We start from the raw sequence: 17,083 nt of genomic DNA on the forward strand, positions 1-17,083 counted from the left end.
CAGTTAACAGGACTTAACGTAACTAATCTGTCTTCTGTCTTTCAAAATGGGGATGTAGGTAGTTTGTACAGAACAAGGCTTTGCACTGCCCAAAGCATGACTCCAAGCAAAGATGATCATTTCCAGGTTCTTACACTAAAAGGAAAGATGTTTTCCTGCACCCTGATAACCCAAATATCACAGTGTGCTTAAGGACAATGCTGACATTTTCAAAGACCACCCAAAGTGTTGCCTTTCTGACTGCAGATATGCTCTGGGTCTCTGTGGGACTTTCTGTCTTTTTCTTTTCACCTCTCTTAGGTCTCTTCAGCTTGCTTTCATTCTGCCTGTTCAACTCACTAGGGTCCAATTTTGATATTAGCAAATACCATATTGTCATAGCTATAATACGTGCTTGATTTTTAAAGGTAGCATAAACATATATAATATATAAAAATTGAAGTTCACTAGTTACCATAAGTCTTAAGACTAATTATGTTAATAATTTGTTTTCTAGTGTAATTGCTTCTCAGCCGAAGACTTGGCTTGTGGGTTTATTCAGTGCTACGTCACGTTCAGTGAACTGGTTTATTTATCCTTCTGACAGAACATCAGCAGATGGTCTAAACAAATTAGTTAAAGTAATTCCTTATGATCTAACTAAAAAGCAAGTCCTCAAAAGACAAATATTTTAGTATTTAATTTTGATGTTTTCTTAATGAAAACATTCAGTGTTTGATTTATTGCTTTGTGTTCAAAAAATCTGAGAATACTCTAGGTGAAATAGTTATGAGCCTAATAGCTGTCTCTTTGCATCTCACTCTTGGAAAAGAAAACTAATAACAAAGTCAAACTAAAGGGCCTTTATGAATTGTTTTCTCTCTCTTGCTAAACAGGAGAGCAATTATTTACAAGGCTTATTAACCACAGGGCTTCTCAGTCAGGGGTCAGCAGAAAAATTACACTAGAGGAAAGGTTCAGTGTGGTGAGATTTTGGGGAGAAGACATCTAAAAAGTATGTGGTGGTTGAAAAGAATGTTTTCAAGCATTTCATTTTGTGGTAATCTAGGAATCCTGATTCAGAAAAATGCCAATTTTGTCACAACCTATCCAGAAGGGTTGGTGTTCCCAGGTGTGCTGATGTGCTCTGTGTTGGGTTCTGCTGTCTGTAAGTTAAGGATGAAAATCCTGTTGACTTTTGACACTTCTGTTTCCTGATTTTTGTGTGAAATTATCGATTCTTTCAGTTATGAAAGGAGCTACTGTTGTACTTACATACTACTTGAGACTTGCAGCTCAAGTCCTCAAGCTGTACGTATGTAACCATATGGTCTACTGATAGAGCCACAATGTCATTTCTGACTGCCTCCAGCATTGCACAAGCATTATTGTAGGGGACAGTTTGAAGAAAGTGTAATTTTAGGAATGAGTGCTATCCCCATTCTGTGGCAGTCACATGCATCACACCTTATCTTTGGGTCTCAGAGACAATGTTGAAAGCATGGGCAGTTAACCAAGACTCCTTTCCAAACTGAGGAGAGTGAGCACAGAGCTGTCCCAGTTGAGGGGAGCTTTGCTATTCTGCAGACGCCACGAGCTGTCCCTGCATTTGCTTTTGGCTTATAGTAATGAAAGCAAGAGGAAAATTCGGTCCCAGCTGTTCATGTGGCCATGAAGTATTGAATTTTTTATAAAGCTTAGTAAGTGTCATTTTTCAAGTAATTTTCTAAAAGAGGAGTGGAATATGGGTAGTGCACAGGAACCAATGTACCTTGAAAGTACATTTCTTTGTTTTAATAAGGTTGCCGGTGTACCGTGACTCACCATAATGAATTAATTTGGTGTTTACCATAACAGCACCGAGCTTAATGAACTCATGATATTTATGCGACTGTCTGTAGACAGTCATTTGGGATTTATAAATAGGTACTAATACTTTTATTGCTGCTTTCCCCTGAGCAGAAAAGTTCTTCACATTGAAAGGCCGGTAAAGCTCACTTCTATTTTTCTATCTAAAAAGTAAGCAGAAGATCTTTAATAACTTGATTTTTATCTTTATCTAGGTTTCTGAATTTTTACTGTGTACTCGGCAAAGCTGTGTGGTTTGAACAAAACTATTGTAGAGCCAATCTTATAAAATTCCACCAGTCATATAATACATAGAGTTAATATCTCATTTCCTATTACTGCAGGTGCTGTTTCATTAAAGGTTAGCCTTCTGTATTTGAGAGAGTGTCCATATAAATTCAAAAAGATTAAAGTAAAAAGAAGTTCACTAAACTGAACAAAGTGATACTAATTTATGGAAGGCAAGTCATGAGTGCTGCATCTTTGGAAGCTAATGGTTTGCTACTGAGCAAACAGAAGGTCAGATGCTTTCTCTCTTTTAATATTGTTTGATATGCAAATCCTTAATGCCAAACAGCATCTTCTGTTTTACTACTGCTTCTTCTTCTATCTTCTCTAAAAGGTAAGACACTTGTCCTTGTTTCTGTGCACTGACTTCCTGGTGACAGCAGTGTGGTGCCAAGCATTGCTGAAGGGCAGATCAGAAGGCGACCACCTGCCTGCCTTCATGGGCCACAAGCTAACTGAGTTTAAATCTGCTTGGAGTCCCTGCCATAAAACAGGCTTTGCAGCTGGACCCAAGAGCACAGTTTTGCTGGGTTAAGTGGTGAGAATGGGTGAAGGGGGAGCACCACTTCATCTAATCTGGCAGCATTTGGCTGGCACGAAAAATTTCCTCCCATGAAACCCATGATTGGCAGCTCATTAAAAAGCTAGTTCAAAAAAAAAATCCACACAGAAAAACAGAAAACCGTCTCCTCAAACCCCAAAGTTCTCACAGATATCAAGATCTGTAGTCAAAGGGGGGAATGGAATAGCAATGACCTCTCTGTCTCTGGGTGTTTGGCTCATCTTGCAAGCTCTCCTAGCGTCACCTCAGTCCACTCAGGAGCAGGCACTGACACTGCTTCCCTCTTTCTTTCACCTTAGGACAATGACTTCTGCCCTATACTTTCACACATGTCCTTTTCCTGGCTGAAATGTGATGCAAACATGATTTATAGCATAAAAATCTAGGCTTTGAGCATCAACATGTATCTCCTGCAAGGCCTGAAGGGTAAGGGCAAAATATGAAAATTTGTCAGGTTTCAGTGAGGCAATGAGGTGCCACTGTTGGTGGAGGAGATGAAAAGGACCACAGGAGTCTCCTACTTGCCTGTGTCCATTCTTAGTTCCCATTTCCTTCCCCATGTCTGGGACTGTCTCTTTCCCTGTCAGAAGGCAGCAAGCCAAGCTGGGCAGCAGCCATCCCTCTCTGGCACCAAAGCTGTGAGCCAGCCTACCAGGTGGCCCTGGTGAAAGCTGGTCTGCTGCAAAGAGAGAGCCCTGCTTTGCCAAAACCTAAAGCTTGCTCTGGGAGATGCAGTAGGAGTTGACATCACTCCAGTTATTGCAGTGAGTAAGAAAGATTTAGGCAATTGCTTGTCTGAAATAAAAAAAAAAAATCTGCTTGTGGATTGCTACCTGTCTGCTTTGATAACTGAGGGATACTTATATCAGCTCAGTTTTGTATCTTGTTTGAAGAAGAGAACGAAATTCTGCAATTACTTTGTTCCAGATTTTTCTTAGAAAAGCTCCAGTGAAGAGGTTTTGCCTGAGGCATTTGACTCTTGGCTAACCACTGGAGAAATTACTCGACGTCTTGTAACTGCCTGATCCCATTTGCAAGCACCAAGTACTCCCAAATATGACCCACAAGAGTTTCCCAGGAGCCCCCTGGGAGCCAGCACAAGGCCTGGGGCCTTGGCTCAGACCACCAAAGCACAGCCCATCAAGGTATACAAGTAGAGCTGCCTCCCTTCCTTCCTTCCTCTCTTCCTTCCTCTCTTCCTTCCTTCCTTCCTCTCTTCCTTCCTTCCTTCCTCTCTTCCTTCCTTCCTCTCTTCCTTCCTTCCTCTCTTCCTTCCTTCCTCCCTTCCTCCCTTCCCTTCCCTTCCCTTCCCTTCCCTTCCCTTCCCTTCCCTTCCCTTCCCTTCCCTTCCCTTCCCTTCCCTTCCCTTCCCTTCCCTTCCCTTCCCTTCCCTTCCCTTCCCTTCCCTTCCCTTCCCTTCCCTTCCCTTCCCTTCCCTTCCCTTCCCTTCCCTTCCCCTTCCCTTCCCCTTCCCTTCCCTTCCCTTCCCCTTCCCTTCCCCTTCCCTTCCCCTCCCCTTCCCCTCCCCTTCCCCTCCCCTTCCCCTCCCCTTCCCCTCCCCTTCCCCTCCCCTTCCCCTCCCCTTCCCCTCCCCTTCCCCTCCCCTTCCCCTCCCCTTCCCCTCCCCTTCCCCTCCCCTTCCCCTCCCCTTCCCCTCCCCTTCCCCTCCCCTTCCCCTCCCCTTCCCCTCCCCTTCCCCTCCCCTTCCCCTCCCCTTCCCCTCCCCTTCCCCTCCCCTCCCCCTCCTTCCTTTTTCTCCTTTCCTTTCTTTTTACCTTTTCTCCCACTTTAGGCTGTGGACATTCATTACACAGCTCTGGGCATCTGCTCTCTGCAGCAGCCTGATCTGCTGACTAGAGACAGAATAGCACCATTATATCCCCTTCCTGATCAATGCCAATGGTGAAGTTATCCCGCTGAATAACATGTTCCTGGTGTAGGAAGCTGATATTCAGTAACCTCTGACATCCCAGAACATACACTGGCATTTTTGTCCTATCTCTTGCTCACTACTGATAGCTCAGAATAAAATTAGATCTAAAAAAGTGCTGTCACAGAAGTCTCAGTTTTGGAGCATTTGTGACACCTTGCTATCCTATTTACTTGGTGGCGGGGCGGTTTATCTGTAGGTATTTTGGAGGAGTAATTACATTTCACTGCCAGCAGCAAAGTATGTAGTTACTGAGTGGAATCCAGCCCTATTCCCATTGATTTAGTAGGATTTATTCACATCCCTGTTAGATTTAGGAACTACAGGCAGTGAAGTTTTCTATGTTTATATCCACTAGACATCATTTGGCACTGTGAATTCAGAGCCAAATCAGCTAGAGTGCATGCAGACATTTTTTTTTTCAGCTCAATAAAGTTATGTCATTGCCTTGAAAAATGTTACTCTAACATTAGCCTGCTAAAGAAAAATATATTAAGATCTGCGCTCTATCCATAAGCAAGTTTTAAAGGTCATGGGGTTTTTGGACAAATCAGATTATTTCAATATATAGGCTTCTTTTGTAAGCTTGTTAAGACCATGGTATTTCGAAACAGCAGGAACTCATGCACCCTGCTTAATACTTTCCACTGTTCTTTCTACTGGCTTATGTGTTGCAATACTACTGTGTATTGATACAGCAGGCTCAAAGGAGCCAAGGTTCTCGAGGAAAAAGTTCAGTTGTAAAAGTACAGGACAGAATGAGAAGTACTTGCTGGAATTACAGTATTAGAACATCATTGTCATTCAGAGCATTTGGTTAATGCAATATTACTTTAGTCATTTATTAAATTTGAAAATCGAACTGATTTTAGTCTGCCACACAACAGGTACATCTGATTAGAGTGTATCAGGGCACCCACCAGGAGCTGCGGCAAAACCACGTATTTTTATGGAAAGAGTGCCATCGTGTGGGAGACTCCTGCAGCACGCAGGGATAGCTGTGCCCGTGTGCGGTGGGCATGCTTGCAAGCAACCTTCCATCCTCCCCCCCCGCCCCCCCCCGTGTTTTTCTTGGAGTTTTCATAAAAGCACAATTTTAGTTTAGAAAAATGAGCTGCAAAAATAACAAGTCCCATAACTAGGAACAAGTCGGAAGTGTTACATTTTCTTGGTATGTTGACTATTATTTTGGTTCCACAAATGGTTGCATTCCGAAAGAGTGTTTGTGAAGTCTAACAGAAGCAGGATGTCCCTCTTTCTCTATGTGACGTTAATAGAGTTAGATATTCCTGCTTTTATCATTTATCTTGATATATATTTTATTCTTCAACATCTGTTTTAAGCTGCAGTTTTACAAGGCTTCATCTATAAGGCTTATTATTCCACCTCCCAAGTTTTTCCATGTAATGATAGCATTACTATCCCTGGTTTCTGCTTCTTTTTTTCTGTTTTCCTTTAAATAATTGAACTTATATATTACATCCATAAAGAAAATTGCCAATAATTACCAGGAGTACAATTAGGAATAAATCTCCTTTAAGGAACAAGCCAAAGCTCAGTGTTTTTATGCAAATGCCTTTTGTTAAAAAGATGTCTTGTGTAATCAGGAATTATACTGACAAGTGAAGAATCATTTAATTAATGAAAATAGAGCAATCATTTGGATGGTTCATTCTATTCCTGACTGAATAAAAGAGAGAAAATAGCCCTGCTTAGGGATTAGAGCCACTGCTGGAAGAAATAAACCCCATGGATGTTGTTCTGTTACTGCCTTGTGTAGATAGTACAGTAATTCCTAAATATTAAAATGTGTGTTTGGATTAGGCATTGAAAATTAATCTGCTATTACTCCACAAGGATTTATATAAAGCATTTCTGTATGTGCTGACTATCTGCTCCTGCTAACCTGTCAGACTGGAATATTTGGGCAAAATACTCAGCTAAGTCCTAGTACAGAATTCTAGGGCAGTGAGAACCAGGATTATGGTGAGTTCTTTCTGTAAGGACTGTATGCCATGACAGAGAGCAGTATATGGACTGTGTTTGCAGCTGCAGAGCAGTAATCTAGTCTCCAGTCCAGCCCTCTGCTCAAAGCAGGTCCAGTTAGGTTGGTTTACTTTGGGTCTTTCCCAGTGGGTCTTTGAACATCACCAAGGGTGGTGATGCTGTAAATTCTCTGTTTCAGCATTTGACCTCTCCCACTCTCCTCTTATCTAGCTAGACTTTCTTATCTTCTCATTTATCCCTGTCACTGGGTCTAGCTTCAGCTTCTCTAAACACTCCCAACAGGCAGCTGTAGGCAGCAATGACAACACTCCTTTGTGTGGTCTCCATACTTCCAAAGCTTCTCTGAAAATGGACATCTCATAACAGCTATTCTGTCTCTTGCAACACAATGGAGAATCCTCCCATCTTTTATACATCCCTGCTCCCTCAGGATGGTTCAGGATGAGGCTTCCCTATATTGGCACTGGGTTTGGGAGAATTCAAATATAGCCCAGGCAACTGTGACCTTGTTTGCCCTTCTCTAGGACTGGACCTTCAGCAATGTACTGTCAGCAGGCACTGCACAGGATTTGTCCCACTTCTTTAAGACACAAAGTCACATGAACAAGGTGATTCTGGCATCTCCAGGGACATGTGCATCACCTGTGATCTGTTCCTCAGAAGCACTGTTCCCTTTGGTACAGCACAGAAATGAACAAGCAGTTCTCTGCTAAACAGGTCATAATCTCAGCCACCAGATGTACTACTAGACAGGAACTGGGAGCTCACTCCAGAGCTGTGCTGGGATTTCAGCCACTGGTGGCTCCCATTCCTGGTGCGTGTGGCTTGGCTTCACGAATTAAGATTTAGGCAGGGCTCTCCCCACATGGGTGTGCCCTTCGAGCCTGCATAGTGGATTTTTTAGGTGAGGCTCAGCGTGCACAGAACTGGCCCCACCGTTTAAGTCCTAAGGTCCATTTGCCACGGCCGAGCGAGCTTGGACAGTGACAGTGAAGTCCTCAGGACTAGAACCTGCAGCACCCAGCATTTCCCAGGAGGTCTCTTATCCAAGTACTAACTGCAACTGACCCTGCTGAGCTTCCGAGATCTGACAGGATCAGATGGCAGGGAGGACCACCGCATAAATATATGGGCATTTGGATGTGCCATAGAAAATTAAGTGACTTCATTGTCATAATTACCTGTTCAAGCAGGTTGAGTAACCTCTGCCTACAGCAGTTGCCGTGTGCTTCCAAGGTGTGTTCAAACTCCTCTTTGAGGTTGATGCAGGCCACTACATTGAGCTGATATGGTAGCCCTGAGACCGTAGGATAGCTTTTCTTCTCCCTCTGGTGCAGTACAGTCTCTGGTAGCAACATCCCAGACCTCTGCTGGTTTGTGTGCTCTTGGAATTTTTTGCATGCTGTGTCAAATGATTGCACAAGTAATTGTTTGCCTTCCAACACTGAAATGAAAAACAAATTTATTACATGAAGGAAAACATTCCCTCTGTTTTATTCTTGTTAGGTGTAATCATTGAATTTTTTGTTTTGGATAACCAGAGGCACCCAGCTGATACTTAGTCATTTTTGGATGTTTTTTTTAAAAACACTCTCCTCAGAAATAAATGAACTAAATATGAAAATCTTCTTCCAAACAAAATTCTCATTTCTCAAACTGCTCATCCCACAGGAAATCTAGTTAAATACATTGTCCTTGCAAACTCCGCAGTAAATCTTTGATCGTGGGCTGGGTATGTAGGTCCAAGGATCAGTGAATTCCACGGCACAAAACCTTCCTGTGGAATCACTTATTATCAGGTCACATTCTCCCATTCAGCATGATTAGTTTAGGTCATCACTTACTGTAGTAAGATGGCTTTGCTCTCTCCCTCCAAAGCAGTGAGTAGATAACTTGATAAAGATCAATTTACAATAATGGCACATGTAACCTGTGGTACATCTTAAGTCTATTTTCCCTCTGGGTTTTTTTGTTCTGTTTTGGTTTTTTGTTTTGTTTTTTGGGGTTTTTTTGTTTGGTTTGGTATTTTTATTTTTTTTAATTGAAATTTCTTCTGCAATGATGAAATTCAGAATATTGTCAAATATCTAATGCACTACAAAGTCAATTGACATACTCTGTAAGGAAAACCAGTTAAGAAAATATGATATATGAAGTAAAGCATTTTCATTGAGGTTGTTGAAAGAAGAAAAGAGAGAATTGTGTGTGTTCTCCTGTAGCAGGAGTGGAACCTGGATATCTATATTACTCGGTCTGTCAGGCAACCCCATGTTCAAGCTTTCTTTTCTGGCTAAGTCAGTCTGGGTTCATCAGTTGCTTGGTTTTCAAAGACCCGTGGGAAGATTGCAAGTAGTCAGATTACATCCTCACACTCTTAGGTGCCACTGCCCTCTGCCCCACTGTAACGCCTGACTCTCTGCTTTCTCCTCCAGGATTTTGGAGCTGCAGCAGAATGGTGATATGGACATACTGAAGCATAAATGGTGGCCGAAGAATGGTCAGTGTGATCTTTACTCATCTGTGGATACCAAACAGAAAGGAGGTGCCCTGGACATTAAAAGTTTTGCAGGTGTTTTCTGCATCCTTGCCGCAGGGATTGTCCTATCCTGTTTCATTGCAATGTTGGAAACGTGGTGGAATAAAAGGAAAGGCTCCCGGGTTCCATCAAAAGAGGTATTAGACCCTCCCTTTCTCCTGGGGAATTTTCATGCATCCTAAATATTGCTGCCTTGACTTTCTAATACTAGGGAGGGTGGGAAATCAAATTCAGAGATACTTCATTAACTTCCTGATTTTTTAGGGTAAATGCTGTTTCTCAAAATCTTTTTAGCTATTATTTCTGGAAAATAAAATCTTGGAATGGAAATGCAATGGAATGTCTAGTGGTGATGTATAAATATGGAACTATTCTGAGTAAAACACAACTGTTACTTGTAGAATAGTACATTATTAATACATCAATATTTAGTTCATTATTCCTATTGGTGACAGCTAATTTTCACCAGGTTTCTTGTCTTCTTGAAAAATATATCCCCTAAGTTCAGTGGCCAAGTCTTTCAAAATACGTTTGCAGAGTTGACCCTTTTAATCACTAGTTAGCTCCTTGAATAAGCTTGTCCCTATTTTCAGAAATGTTAACCTCTTGAGATTTCCATGAACTTCAGTTCTCTTTATTTTATCTGAAGTCCAGGGAAGCAAGACTACATTAGATTTTTCAGGTTCAGGCCAGACCTATTTCTGAAATCTACTACAGACTTGATTCAGTAAATCTTGGACAGAGGCCACAGGGAGATATGTTATTTTACAGCTGAGATGAGTTTGTTTCTACATCTGCATGTGTAATGCTTTCCTTCCTGGGGTAGTCTACCTGTCCCTTTACCAGCCATGTAAGCCTTAAGCAACTTTACCTCAAAGTTCTCACCTTTATAATTAAGTAATTACCTCCACAAAATGCTAAAACAAATTAGGAAAAAAAAATATTTATTAAAATGTAATTGACAGCAACACCCAAAGCTGAACCTAAATATGAGCTTTAATGCAGCACTATCAAATCTAGCTTTTCTGTCTGAGTAGCTTAGGTACACCCGTGTAGCTTGTGGGGTATTGCTTTTAACTTGTGTGCAGTGGTCTTGCCTTCTCTGCAGTTTCTCCATTGTGTTTATTCCTGCTAATCTAATGCTGTGTAATAGGGCAGGATTAATTACCCTACCTAATTAGACAGCATTGGCACTGATGTTAAATTACGTTTAATCTTTTCTTGCCTGTTTTAATTCCCAAGCTTTGTTTTGTTGGTTTTTTTTCTGTTTGTTTTGTTTTTGTTTTTGTTTTGATTTTTTTTTTGTTCAAGATCTGGACCGGACCATTATTAAAAGGAAAAAAAAAAAGGAATCTCTAGTCTTTAAATTGGGTTTCTCAGGAATGGAAATCATATAGTTTCAACTGGTAAATTATTTTAAAAACCTAACATTTACTTGATTGTTGTTTACCCAAACTTTCAGAACTTCATGCTTCATATTTTTCTGGTGCAAAACATGAAAATCAGTAACAAAGGAAAAGAAAAGGCAACTCAGATATTTTATACCAGTATAAAATTTTATTTATATTTTATTCTGCTTCAATTTTTCAAATGCTGAGAAATTCAAGTGTATACTTTCCACAAATGGTATAATTTGGCCTCCATGATCTTTGTTATAAGGTCATTAGCTTAGCATTTAAAATTGCATCTCAACACTCAATTGAAAAGCTTGGCTCAAAACTGAGTTTAACGTGGACATGTGTTCTGAATGTCCCTGTTATCCTGGATGTGGGGGCCATTCAGCAAAGAAATACATCTTAACTAACTTTCTTAAAATTCATTTTAGCTTCCATGAAATCCATTGGCTCTTCCAGGCCACTAGTCCAGAGTCGGGGGTCAGATTGGGCCAGTTTGTGGTCAGCAAGCCAACCCTTTTTCCTGGTGGCTGCCATCTTGTGCTCCAGAATGCAAGCATTTATACTGAAAAAAAAATGTCTTATGGTTGTGAAGATAACATTTCGGTCACGTACCAGAAGTAATCCATTCAATGATGTCTGCCTGAGTCTGCAGACAGCCTTAAACAGTAGCTCTGAGAGAAGTATGAACCGCCCCAGTAATCTCAATGGGATGTTGACTCTGAAGCCTGATGATAATTTAAATGTGAAAACTGCTGAATATTTCACTACTGATCACACAAGAGAGAAGAGGAAAGATCATATTATGGAGATATGCACAATCTTACTGTGAGTGGGTCTCATTTTGGTGTATCAGTTGGGTGGAGATTGGGTTGTGGGCTAAGCATGGGAGAATATCACTGCTTTTATATTTTCACTGGTCTGACCCTAGCCCCAAATGCATCTCTGTAAAAGAAAGAGGACTCTTTGAGTAACTTATAGAGGCTCAGAAATTACAAAATTCCAATCTTTTCCCAATTGGTATTTTTAATTACGAAGTGATTGCATGTTTTTTTCAAAATTAAAAACAAACAAACTCCAAACAAGCCAAAAAAAAAAAAAGAAAGAAAATAAGAAAAGAAAAAATGTTTAGAACTGTCCCTCAGAGACATAGTCATGACTTGCACATGCTAATGGAGCCTCTGTATATTTCTTTAGCTTCTGATGTGGCACCAGTTCTACTGCATTCATATGCAGCTCCAAATTTTTTAGAAGAGAGCGTTTGGTGAATGCGTTTGGATTTGATGTCACCTGTGTGGTTGTTATGTGCATCCATGTCTATGTCACATGTGAATAAACTATAGACAGAAACCTAAGTCTGAGAAATGAGCACTGCATTTTTTCTTCCCGTGATGAGGTCAAACCAAAGCCTCTGTAGTCAGTGATCATCCAGTCTCTGGGAGATCCCTGATGCCCTGTTCCCTGACCCTTTTCCCCTGGTTTGTCTCCCTGTCCCTGCCCCTGGAGGGTAAAACCCTGGAGGGGAGCTGGCCTCTCAGTCTCCTTCCAGTTGGGCTCTGTGTTCAGCGTGGTACCAGTGCAAATGTTCAGTGATCCATTTTGCTAAGTAGATGAACTCCTGCAGTCTGTTCTAGGTGTGGACTTTTTCAGAATGTTTGACTTCATTCCTAGACAAAGGAGGGATCTCAAGCCCATTCGGTATTCTAGGAGTTTTGCCATTGATTCAGGGAGCTCTGGATCAAGCCAGTCATTGAATTTCAGTAATCAAGGCTGGAAGTCATCAGTGCACATCTATCGGCTGCCTAATTATCCTCTATGAGGTCCTAGAGTGTGAGATATTTCTAGTGGCCTGGAAGAGCCAGTAAATTTCACAGATATTAAGGTAAATTTTAAGGTTAGTTAAAATTGATTTTTGTTCTGAATGAGCTGCACTACCTAGACTGAGGGAATACCCTTGTACGTGTGTACTTAATGCTGCTTTGAATTAAGCTTTGCAGTTCAGTAGAAATATGTATGTACAATACAGGTGATTCATTGGGTCACCTAGGATTTCCTCCTCTTTTTTAAATTCTTTGCATTTAAATTTTGAATAATAACAAACAAACCTGTTTAATTGAGTTCTCTGGGAGGAGAGATTTAAGAAGGAAAAGAGACAGAGGTAAGAGGAGTGATGATATATTATAATAAATACATCAAGCCACCTTCTCACCCACAAAAGAATAATTCCATCAGAGTAGATGGAATTGCTACTTTGTAGGTAAGAAGATAATTAATCCCTCTGTTGGCATTGTAATTGAAAATAGCCTGGTGCACTCCTTTCTCTGTGATGTCAATGAGTCACCAGCGCTTGGTTTTTTTCTCTGTATGTTCAGCTTTTCTATACCACAATTTACATTATAAAGGCAAAAAGGAACCTGAGATGTTTCTAGCCCTTCCTTAAACCCTGAGAGGATGACAGAATGGCAACCTGATCCCTCAGAGCCTCCCGTGTTGATATCCAAATTTAGTTCTTGCAGAGCTGAAGAATTGGCATTGTTCCAGGCATTTGAGATTATGCAGTTTACTGTTATTCAGCTGTTGTTAACTAACCCACCTAGCTCCAAGCCTGGCTTTTCCTGTAAATCTACCAGTGGTGCTTTGAGGTTTTTTGTTTGGATTCAGGGTTTGAAGGTAGCTGTGGTGTAAGGGTCTGCCTCTGTTTGGCTTCACTCACCTGGCTTCAAGCAATGGGGGTGTCTGCTGGTGACATTCAGAGACCCCGTCATCCAACAGTCAGCTCTAGTTAATTGTGCATTGTGCTTCCCTAGCAGTTCTGATCACCCTGTGAAACTTCAACCCAGCACAAATGGCAGTGGTGAGTGGTGCCTCTTGTTTTTCTTATTCCCCAGGACGACAAGGAGATTGACCTGGAGCACCTCCACAGGCGCGTGAACAGCCTCTGCACAGATGATGACAGTCCCCATAAACAGTTCTCCACCTCCTCGATTGACTTGACCCCATTGGACATTGACACTTTACCCACACGTCAGGCACTGGAGCAAATCAGTGACTTCAGAAACACTCACATCACCACAACCACCTTCATACCAGAACAGATCCAGACTCTGAGCCGCACGCTGTCTGCTAAAGCTGCTTCGGGTTTCTCCTTCGGCAGTGTGCCCGAGCACCGAACTGGCCCTTTCAGGCACAGGGCACCCAACGGTGGCTTTTTCAGAAGCCCCATCAAAACAATGTCATCTATCCCTTACCAACCAACTCCTACTCTGGGCCTGAATATTGGTAGTGACCCAGACCGAGGCACCTCCATCTGAGCATCAGATCAAGTTTCTTCACTGTTTCTTATTTAGGACTCCCTTTGCAAGGAGCAGCTGTAATATTGCGGGACTAACATGGATGTAACCTTACTTCTTTTCCTTATTTTTTGGTTTTGAGGGTTGTGGTTTGGGGGCTTTTTATTCTTTTGGGGGGTTATTTTCTGTTTGGGGTTTTGAGGGGTTTTTTTTTCCTTTATTTTATTTAAGAATCCGAATTGTCAGTAGCAACTCTTCCTCCTCCCCTTCTTTGCTTTCTCAGTCTGATCTCTTCTGTCTCCCCATATTCTCTTTACTACTTGAATCACTTATTCTTTGGTTTATCATCATGTTAGTTTTTTGTTACTTCAGGCTTTTCATATACTTTAAATATAGGAAAACATGCAGCGATTCATGCATAGAAAAACCCTGAGGATTACTTTACAGAAGGGCATTTGCTCCTCCTCCCCCACCGCCTTTTTTTACTATAATTGCAATAACTTAAGTATTTTTCATGTACTCTGCTGCATCCAGTCAGCGCTCCACTGCTGTGTGTCCTTTTAACTGTGGACCAAAGGCAAACCCTGCAGTTTAAAAAAATGGAAAAATTTAAAAAAATGGCAAAAGTAAAAAAGGGGGAAAAAAAAGAAAGGAAAACAAATGAAGTTAAAAGATAATTCAGGCCCCATAATACATGAATGCAATTTTGTAGGATTACAAAAAGCCATTACTATGCCAGTAAAGACTACAGTTAAATCTACTTTTGCACTGCAACAGTGCATATGACCTTTATGTGATTGTACAGTGTTAAAAGTTTTTCTTATGTACAGAAAACTGTATCATATGGCCGAAGCCTCTGTTGTGTTAAATAAATCAGTATCTCATACATATATATATATACATATATACACGCAGGTATGTGTATATATATATACATGTATATATAGCTATAAAATGGCAGCCGTTGCTATTGCGATTCATTTAATAAAGCTTTAGTAAAAATGTGTTGTATACAGGAGAGATGTACAGTGCAGGGTGTCTTTTCATTTAGAAAAGACAGGTTGCTTTAACGTTTTTCTGACTTGCATCGTTTGGCGACAGAGCATATTTTATACTTTTTTATTAGAACATCTGGGCCAATTTAACATTTCTACCTAGATGTAACTCCTTTGGTTAGGTTTTGCATTGGCTATTGAGCATTCTATAAGGCTAATCTTGATAATTTTCCTTTTAATTAATTAGACAAATGGATCTCTCTTAGGTATACAATGTTCATGAACAACTAATATAGCTCTAGAGAAGTTAAACATAGATCAAAGGTTAATAAATCCTTTTCCAAGTCAGCACAGTTGATCAATACAATAATGGTGTTAGCAGAGAAAAAATGAAAGCCCTCGAGATATACAGATGTGGCCTTAATTATAATCACATATTGTTCTAAGGAAAAGAAATATGAACAGGCGCTCATTTTAACCCTTTCTATATTAAGTTAGATTTAGAGGAGCTATGTATTTTTTACATTAGTGCCAACTGTATAGAGTAAGAAAAAGAACAGCAGTGAGAGCAAAACCAGTGCCCACTTTGGCACCAGCTTTTTTAAGTAACAGTTACCTGTTAGAAACATAGGAAGAGCTTTCAATTTGTAATCCTTAAAACTAAAAATGCAGTTAAGTATAAAGCAAGCAGTTTATCCTGTGAGTTTTTTGGTTTGGTTTTCTTTTTAGCGCAACCATACACTTATTTTAATCTAACTCATTCTTTGGCTAGGATTAATAGGAATCAGCCTATGTGATTTGCTTTAGGATAAATTAAAAGGTATATTCTTCAGATCTATTCTATTTTGATGCTAATTCTGTTCTGGGGGAGCATCTTGTACTGTCACTGTTTTTTGTACTAAATCTTCAAATATTGTCTACTGTGTAAGGCAGAACGAATTCTAATCGTGCAAAAGGCCATTTTGTTTCCAGGGTAGCAAGTGTCTAAAAGCATGCACAACTTGCTTCCCCCTTGTAACATTCATGAAGTCATCCACACTTCTGAGTAAAAAAAAAAAAAAAAAAAAAAAAAAAAAAAAGAGGAAAAACAAAAAGAAAATTTCTTTCCAACAAGCTACGTAGGGATATACCAGATGTTGCAGTGATTTTAGCTATTAAAAAAACCTGTTAACCATGTATGATATTTAAAATAGGCCTATTTTGATGTGTTGCCTATTATACAGATACACAAAACACTTTTTGGAAGCCTCAGTTACAAGTGGCAGAGCTTTCTGTGTATAATTTGTCTAAATAATTTGTCTAATAAAATTGTTTTCTAAACTTGTGTTTCTTCCTGTTCAGTTGCTGAGTGCTGAAAGGTCTTCAGCCTATGGCAGTGTTCACTCATAAATGGTTTTGCTGCACTGTTACTGAAGGGCATTTAAGCCCATGGACATGGGATGAGCTCACCCGGCTGCTGTGAGTCACCTCAGTGAAGAGCATCCATGAAAATCACCAAGGTTTACTATGTTTATCAGTGTGAGACATAGGCTTCAGAAAACATTTGTGAACAGGATTTTGGACAATGTCTTTAGAGCTCATTAGCACTGACATGTATGGGACATGATTTGTAGAAATACTGCATCTCACCTTCATCTGTTTTAGTGTAATGTAGGAATTTTCTTAGAATGTGGCCTTTATTTTTATAGAATCACATTCTGCCATCTTTATTTGCACAGAGGTTAGTTTGCTCTGATACTGGACATATACTTCTTAAACGAAGGTTTTAGTGTCAGAGAATGTAGCCCTTATATTCATTCATGATGTCTTTCTCAATTTTTAAGTTTCATTAACATGTTAAACTTAATGACCTGCAAGCTGTGCAGAATGTACATCAATAACATCAGCCATGACAATTTAACTGGCAGCATCCAAACTTGGTCTGCTGGCTTTTTACACTGAGTGTATTTTATTCACTTAAATAGTATTTTTGACCTCTTACAATTTTCTGTTAAGCTTAACAGGCATTCAGGGTGTTTCATTTTATAATTTCAAAAATACATTGAAAGGAGTCGTCAATTCATTGCTACATTTAAAAAAATCTGAATACAGATAACTTAAAAATCTAAAGGAAGTTAGATTATTGAAAGTGGCTTGAAGTTACAATTTAAAGATGACTATGTAATAATGCCAATAGGCTTTTAAGTCAGTGGGCACTAAAAGCCTACCAACAGGGTGCTAGAAGCTTTTATAATCAGGCTACTTTTGTTATTTC

The 17,083-nt window shown here is 40.2% G+C and overlaps 1 protein-coding gene across 2 annotated transcripts in view; it reads left to right on the plus strand.

Annotated features, from left to right (window-relative positions):
• The window catches only part of GRID2 (glutamate ionotropic receptor delta type subunit 2), a 712,351-nt gene extending 696,264 nt beyond the window's left edge, over window positions 1-16,087 (plus strand). Inside the window, exons 15-16 of one of the 2 annotated variants that reach the window (XM_071555860.1) lie at window positions 9,047-9,287; window positions 13,433-16,087. In XM_071555860.1, the coding sequence (XP_071411961.1) occupies window positions 9,047-9,287; window positions 13,433-13,855 (664 nt within the window). In that variant the 3' untranslated portion in view covers window positions 13,856-16,087. Of the gene's footprint in view, window positions 1-9,046; window positions 9,288-10,461; window positions 10,674-13,432 lie in introns of those variants that run through there. The other variant, XM_071555861.1, reaches the window with a different exon arrangement.
• The last annotated feature ends 996 nt before the right edge of the window (window positions 16,088-17,083 follow it).

The sequence above is a fragment of the Pithys albifrons genome, chromosome 5 (genome assembly GCF_047495875.1).
Source record: "Pithys albifrons albifrons isolate INPA30051 chromosome 5, PitAlb_v1, whole genome shotgun sequence".
In the NCBI taxonomy this organism is placed as follows: Eukaryota; Metazoa; Chordata; class Aves; order Passeriformes; family Thamnophilidae; genus Pithys; species Pithys albifrons.